At 35.2% G+C, this 8,132-nt stretch overlaps 1 protein-coding gene across 1 annotated transcript; it reads right to left on the reverse strand.

The window, feature by feature from the left end:
• Positions 1-5,792: 5,792 nt before the first annotated feature.
• Positions 5,793-7,835, reverse strand: LOC128235685 (uncharacterized). The gene is made up of 3 exons (XM_052950486.1): positions 7,545-7,835; positions 7,089-7,300; positions 5,793-6,226 (listed from the first exon to the last, which is right to left on the reverse strand). Exons 1-3 carry the CDS (start codon positions 7,553-7,555, stop codon positions 5,793-5,795), a joined length of 657 nt encoding a protein of 218 aa, XP_052806446.1. The 5' UTR covers positions 7,556-7,835.
• Between the last annotated feature and the right edge of the window lie 297 nt (positions 7,836-8,132).

The raw sequence follows: 8,132 nt of genomic DNA on the forward strand, positions 1-8,132 counted from the left end.
TGTTATCAGTAATTAATAATATTTTCCGTAAATGCATGATTTAGTAAGTAGTTTATAGTAGTAAGGTTTATATTTGTTATACATGTATATGTTTTGATTTTGAATAAGAGTGTTACTTTAAACAACAAAGATGTAAATGTTGGGCTTCGGTGTACAATAGACAATTTTCAAAAAATGAATGATCTAGTTTTAAATCCAGATTTAAAATGTTCTTCTTATTTTTTGTATCAATATGTTTACTTAACGTAACGCTGAACATATTTACGAGATCATTTTTTTTTTAATCTTAACTTGATTATTCTGTTTGGTTGTTATTTTTGTATAAAAAAATCTTTATACCTCATAGTTTAAATTCTTTGGTTAAGAAATGATGAAACACAATAATTTCTTTCGTTACTTCAATCAACTTGTAGGAATATAATGTGTTAGTACAAATGTACCTTCATTCTATCCTTTCAGGTATTATCCCATGATGTTATCCCATGTTTAATCGTAGTCCTATATAAAAGTGCATACGTAAATAAGGGCTGCAAATAACCGTATTTGAGACGAAGCTTAAGAACCTCTAAGGGTTTTAAAATTGATTTAAATTATAACAATACATATCAAGTCCATAGTTACAAATAACATCAAATATACGACATCTACTTTAATTCTTAATACCAGTTCTACCTCCAGTAACAACGGTTCCGTTGTTAAATTGGGGTGTGTAACTTCCGGCGTGTGTGTGAGGGGGAGGGGGGAGGGGTTCCGTGCATTTGGAAAAGATGAAGGTAGCTATTGCCAGATTTTTTGTCTTCATTTTACATTAACGATCAGAAATCCAAATTTCATCTTAATTGAAAAATGAATCTACTAGTCTTACAAATCAAAGGAATGTCGAAGCAATTAGAGAAATTACCTTAAACTTCTTTTCAGTTTTAAAAATAAAAGTGCTTGCGGTTTGCTCCAGGGTCTGTAAGTGTGCCGTTGTTAGTAATACTGGCATCGGGTTTTTTCCAACTTTTTTGGGATCTCACATTCGTCCTTAAATTTGAGCCATATTTAGTTCGATTAAGGATTTCAATCCAATCATGATTCAAAGCTTATGGTCACAGTTTGAAGTCAAGCAAAAGAAGGCGCAAACCTTACAGTGGTGTTGGTGTGAAACTAGTAGATACGTTCACGATACCTACTGTAGTCGTTTAATAAAATGTCAGTGCAATTACGCATTCGGTGATAAAAAAATAGTGGGTATTGTCTCAGGGTTTAGTAGATATCACAGGTGTGTAGAGGATGTGTGAACATCCCTCGCAAACTACCCGATAATTAACATTTGCATAAGGCCAAAATTATCCGTGTTTCAGCTTACCAATTCTTCTTCTTCTTCTCTCTCTCTCTCTCTCTTTCTCTCTCTCTGTCTCTCTCTCTCTCTCTCTCTCTCTCTCTCATTGGTCATTCTCTTAAGAAAACTTCATTTTTATTCAAATTTTATGCTGTTTAATATTGTATAAACCTTAATAACAAAAATATTTTAAAACTTAATAGAATTTTGTTCAAGCCTAAGTTATTTGTTCATAAAATATATCATAGCTTGCTTTGTCAAACCACGTAAACAATGTTTGTAATGAAATACTCCTTTATCAGGCATGTCGATCTCGCATATTATATACGGATGAAAAAGGAATACCCGGCGTATGAATAGCATGCAAAAAAGACTATTGATCAGATACGATTTATAATGTAAAACTATCTGCCTGGTATGTTTTATAATATAAACAACTTGCTTTAAGGTTTTAAAACTAGCTTTATATTCGCTAATATTAAACCATGCACTGCGCAGATTGCAGAATTATATCGCATCGATAGACAGCCCACTTTCTTTAATAATAAACTGAACTTCAATAATAAAAAATATAATATTATTGCAAAGTTTATCCGTATACAAAAGAAAAGTGAATACCATGCATGTCGCGTTCAAGTCCAAAGAAGGGTTTGGTTGACCTCTATTTAACTTAATAATACAAGGGAAACTTGTTTTTGGTCATAGAGCCTTACTTAGCGGTTTCCTCTTCGTGTATTCTTTTATAGAGGTCAGCTTAATAAAGATCACTAAAAGACACCAATGGACTATCGAGTCTTCAAGGACGTTTAAAACAATAACATAACAATTATTAAAAAGATAATACATTTTACATTATTTCATTCATTTGCATGCTAATGAATGCATTTTGCCGTTGACTATCTGTAGCTTATGTATAAGCTGATCTGCTTTGTTTTGTGTTTACTTATTTTTGCTTTCGTGTTAATACAGGCCCTGTGACCCGTTTTGTTCATGGTAGCATCGCAAAATTAGGCTTTGACATCGCAAATTTGCCGATCGCAATGAAAAATTGGTTTCATCAAAAATCGCAAGTCGCAAAGAGCACCTGCTGGTCGCAAATATCGGTGCTTACGGTACGACCAGTAGCAAACTTACATTTAGACGCAACAACGGCCGACGCAGTTGCGGTTATTTTTCAACAACGACGTTGTCATCGAAGAAAAGTAACTTTAAGGCGAGTTTTTAATGCTCGTGTTTTATCAAAAATGATACGAGGTCTTGATTTTGTTAAAGGTAACCTTGTAGATCGACTGTTGTTCCATTTTCTTGAAACGGACGGCCAAAAATTGGAAAAGACCTATCGCGGTGGACCGTCCATTCCTCAAGTAAGAGTTTCATGTACTCTACCTCATTATTAATTATGTAGTGAATTATTCAGTACGAAATCGAACGTGAAATACCATGTGGGTATTTATTAAATGAACAGCCGGTTGACCTTCACCATAAAATGAGCTCAAACTAGTGACCGATAGTAACGACCATCAACTAAATCGACCGATAAAAAAAAGTTATCGCACCTGACATTTGTTGACTGGTGAGCATGTACAATAATACTTCTTCGTCAAGTTTTAAATGTCAAAATAGTTATATAAGGAGCAAATGTGACCTCATAAAACTAGGTATAGATAAGTACTACATAGAACTAGGAGTTAAATGATACCTTATTTAAAGCTCGACCTTGGCCATGGTGAAAGTTTAAGATATTCAGTATAATGATACACATTGAAAAGTACTATACAGTATAGTAATATGAGCAAAATGAGACCATTTGTGTGCCTCTACGTCGGCGTTGATGAAAGTTACACACAGTTGATATGTGAATACACATTGAAAAATATAAACAAATGAACCTGTACGTTAAAGTTAAAACAAGTTGGATAACGAGCTAATGTGACCCCATAAAATAGGTATGTGTAAGTACCATATAGGTAAACGAGCAAAATGAGAAAACAATGAGGCTCTTCCTCGGCCGTGATAAAAGCTACACATAGTTGATATGAGGATACACATGGAAAATTATTAAAAAATCACCTATAATTAAAAATTTTTAAAAAAGGAGCTAATGAGACCCCATAAGACTAGGAATTGGTTGGAACCATATAGCAAAAGACCTAATGAGACAAGTTTTGAGGCTCTTGATGGGAGTTACACTTAGTAGATATGAGGATACACATTGAAAATGACCCTGTAAGTAAATCAGACCAAAGAAGTTTGAAAAGGAGCTTATGTGACCCCATAAGACTAGGTGCTGGTAAGTACTTTATAGTAATGCGAGTAAAATGAGGCCAATTTTCCGGCTCAACCTCGGCCGTGATAAAAGTGACACATCGTAAATATGAGGAAACAGAATGAAATTTATAAACAAATGATCTATATTTAAGAACGTTAAAAAGGTCGGAAAAGGAGCTAATATGACCCAATAATATTACGTATAGGTGAGTATTATAGAGCAAGCAGAGCAAGAAGAGACCAATTTCGTGGCTCAACCTCAGCCATGGTGGCAGTTACACATAGTTAATATGAGGATGCATGTTGAAAACTAATAAAAATGTCCTCTTTTTAAAACAAGTTTTAAAAAGTTGGCAAAAGGTAACTAATATGACCCCTTAAGACTAGGTATATGTTAGTACCATATAGGAATATGAGCAAAATAAAACAAGTTTTGTGGCTCTTTTTCGGCCTTAATGAAAGTTACACACAGTTGATATGAGGATACATATTGAAACTTACTATAAAAAATTGTACCCGTTAATTAAAAAACGAAGATTAAGGGGGGGGGGTATAATTATTATGGTATAAGAATAGATGAAGGCAGAGAAGATCAAAGAAGGAGAGAAGTTTGAAGAAGGAACGAAGACTGAAGAAGGGGAGAAGATTGAAGAAGGAGAGCAGGGTGAAGTAGTAGGGAAGTCTTGGAGTGAAGCCAGAAAATGGGCCAGAAAAGTTTGTATGTTTTAGAAAACCTTAACGGAGTTGAAACAAATTTTTCCAAAAAATTAATAGGCTTATCAAAATAATTTGGGAACAGCATATTATTAAATTACTGCATTACACAAGTGTCTAAGGTTTTGTTTAACCATTTGAAACAGCCTACTGTACAAAACCTGAAACGCAGGTACCATTTAAGCGTTTTTTTGTCAATTTATAGAAGAACATTACTATTTAAAGATGTGTTTCCATTTTTTATGACAATATACAGACTCTTGGTTCAAGCAAATAATGCAAACATGCCATAAGGGACTACACAAAAATTGTACAATTGATGCATTGATGATATTATATTCTTTTTACAGTGTGGTATTATTCACTAATAATGAGTGCATATTATAACAATCTAAATTAATTTATAGGACATAACATATAAATTATCCCCAAACATTTATATTTAAACAGACATTAACAATTTATTTTCAAATTAACACAGACTCTGGTTAACACATTATATTTTTATCAATTGTTTTGTTCAAGATGTCAATAGCTTTAGGAGAAAAGAAATGCTTTGATACAGTTTGTGTATCTTTTTACTCCTTCGTTCTAGGGACAAGATAACTTTAGAAATATGGAAAAGACTTTTGTTTCAACTGTTTCAAATACTAAGTTTAGTTTACACATATGTATTTTAGCTCGATTGTGACATATTCTCTGAAACCTTTTTGTAAACTGAGATTAAAATTCAAAAATATGATTTCAACGCCGACTGGAATAGATGTTCACCAATTTACCGAAGACAGGCTTTTTTTTATAGAAAACTTTTACGGAATGGAGTAGTTTTTCCTACAATAATGCATAGTTATTTTATACAGAAAGTGTTTGTTAGGCAATTATGATTATGCTATATACATTGTATTTCATTTATAATATCTGTCATGTGTTTGCATTCCGGATCGGAAAATCCGACCCGAGGGCACGTGCGGAAAGCCGGTGACGAGGCTTGCCGAGCACACCGTACTGAGCCTTTAAATCAATAGGCAAATGTTTGTCATAGTAGCGGATTAATTTACTACGCATTCCATTCATTCATTCATGAGCGGAAGGATTTGTTATGTGACTTGGATCTCATACGCAACATGAACTAGTCCGTGGTTTAGAACATGAATTTGAATTACATAACAAGTTCATCATTCATAATAAAAGATCCTTTCATAATAAAACACAACAAATGTATTAAAATACATAAAAATATAACACTTTAACATAGTTTGTTTAAATCCTGGTTGACCTCATTTGAATGAACAAGAAGGTGAAAAATCGACAGCGGTCGCCATCTTGAACAAAAACGTGCAACTCCAAAGCGAACAATTTGGGAATAAAACGTGGTTTAAAGGATATTTCAGGGTTTAAATTTTATCCGACTGGTTTGTTGTGACATGGAATGTACCACCAGTGACAGTTGTGTTAGAAAACAAGGACAAGGGAGGCACGTTGTGTGCTACGAAGGAAGTGTTTTGGTTGGAAACAGATTCAGATTGAGAGAGCGATTGAAAATGGACCGTGCCAGTAGGTTGAGTTTTTTCAAGCCCTCGTTGACTAGTCGAGAAGAAAGAAGATTCGAGGGGTTTTTCTGTTGCAAATTAGACAAGACACGGTAGTTCGATGAGTTGGCATTCTTGTGTCCGGTTATCAGAACGGCCTGGGTGTCCGGCACATTATTCTGGAGTAGTTTCTGACATAAGCGCTTTCGCACACTGGTATTTGTCATCCGCTCTCCACTTGACAGTGCCGGCAGATTGGCATTCCTTGCCATGACCTTCATAAGGTCTTTCAGTTTGTTGATGCCAACTGGTGCTCGCAAAAACCACTGTTCCTCCTCCTCCGGAAACTTCTGATGTGTAATTGTTGACAGATAGAACGGATGATCTCCAGCTGTAAAATAGTCAACTTACATAAGAGGATTCATGAAACTGATGGTAAGTGTTTACAATTATCATACAGTACAGGTCATAAATAATCGCAGTCCCATTTGAACATTTTTGACAAGGTTTGTGCTTGGCTGACTGAAGACAGATTATAACAAATGCCAATATATAACTGAATAGGTATCACTGATTGCTCAATATTATTGCTAGGTAGAGTGGTGCTGGTCGTGATTCCCTGAAAACCTGTCTTATCATACATAACGCACCAGTACATTGTAACCATGGCCTCTAGTCCACCTAAATGGCCGTCAACGAGTCTTTTGAAGATTTTTAGACTATGACAGACTCGAGATTAGTTTGGAGCTAGTGATACATTACAAATGTCAAAATAATAAAAAAAGTATCCCTGATCGCTCATTATTGTAGCAACTATGTCCCCCTCCTCCCCAGGGCTGTGGAATAGCGGGGACTTTGACTTTGGGTGCAGCCAAACCCGGGTAAACACCCCTCCCTGCAGGGACGAACTGCTGGTAAAATTACCGCAAAATCATTGAAATGCCCCCGCACCCTAGGGATGAAATAACTTAAAAAAATCACTGAAAGACAAAAGCACCACATTCGCTCGGGACTGGGGGGGGGGACCTGAAATGTTAAAACAAGGCCCTTTTCCCCGGCCTGGATGAGGGGGGGGGGCGTGGTTTTAATTGACTGGGTCGTAATATGAAAAAAGTAATTTTGTCTATTTGATTTTGTTTCCTACAAAAGCTAACAAGTTTTAATTAATGGTACAGTTTATTATAATTATATTGCCAATTATCAACTTTAGTTTTACCATTTTAATCTGAATATTTGAATTCTTAAGCTCTTACAAGAGAACCTAGTTGGGCGGTGGTCAGCATAAGTCTTGTAGGTTTCCACTGGGCATCTGTCACTCCCAATGGCGTAGATCCTTGGATTCTGCTTTGTGATATTGTTTAAGTCAACCCCGGTTCTGGTTTTTGCCTGTCTCTCTTGGTATTCCAAATACTCGGACTGTAATTCTAAGTCATAGCCCAAGGTGATGTTGCCCCATTGCAGTTGTCTGTTTATTTTCAAACATAAGCATTATGCACAAATCTCCAATCTGATTTTTTGACAATTTTGTCTTATATTCCTGGTTTCCATGCATTTTTGTATGAATTTGCTCGTTCCAAGATAAAAATTAAAATGATCATCAAAACATTCAATATATGTTAGAGTGTAGCTTTAAACTCACAAGTCAAACAACTTAAAAAATATGTTTGGAAATCTTGGATGCAAAAACTTATTACATAGATTATAATCACCTGTGCTCCATTGCACCTCCTCGAATGCCAAAGTGAGTGGTGTTGTTGTACCACAACGTGTTAAGAAGACTTGAAGGGCAATGGTTGCCTAGCTCCCCTGCCTTATACAAAAGGTCAATCTCGATATCAGTGACTTCATTTGCTGCCTTATCTCTATTTCCTTTTCCTTTTTTTTCAGATCTTTCCCTTTGCTCTGAAGTGTTGCCATTGTCTGGAGAAACTCTCTGCCTCGCCCCACTGTAGTTCCATATTCATTCTCCGTGAGATATCTTCATGCAGAAAATCTTCATTTATTAACATGTAAGAACTTGTATCATTACTTTGTTTGATATGTAAAATCAACACTATAAAAAGCAATTCCTTGCATGACATGAATTATTTTTATTTGTGGTACAAGTCTTTTGTGATATAAATGAGGGAAATTCATTCATTTTGTGTAAAATGTCAACAAATGGGCTGAGTTTAACAACGGAAGAGTCGATCATAACAGAAAGAAAGTGGTTATTTTAATAATATCTTTTTCAAAACCTGGCAAAAATGCTTGGTTTTGGTGAAAAAACTTCAACATTTTTTTTTGCATTGGAATGA

The sequence above is a fragment of the Mya arenaria genome, chromosome 5, assembly GCF_026914265.1.
Source record: "Mya arenaria isolate MELC-2E11 chromosome 5, ASM2691426v1".
NCBI lineage: Eukaryota > Metazoa > Mollusca > Bivalvia > Myida > Myidae > Mya > Mya arenaria.

Bases quoted from the DNA above. Each gene is read 5' to 3' on its own strand.
- LOC128235685 (XM_052950486.1), bottom strand. The intron at 6,227-7,088 runs GTAAGAGCTTAA...ACTATTTTACAG, and splicing joins CCGCCCAACTAGGTTCTCTT to CTGGAGATCATCCGTTCTAT.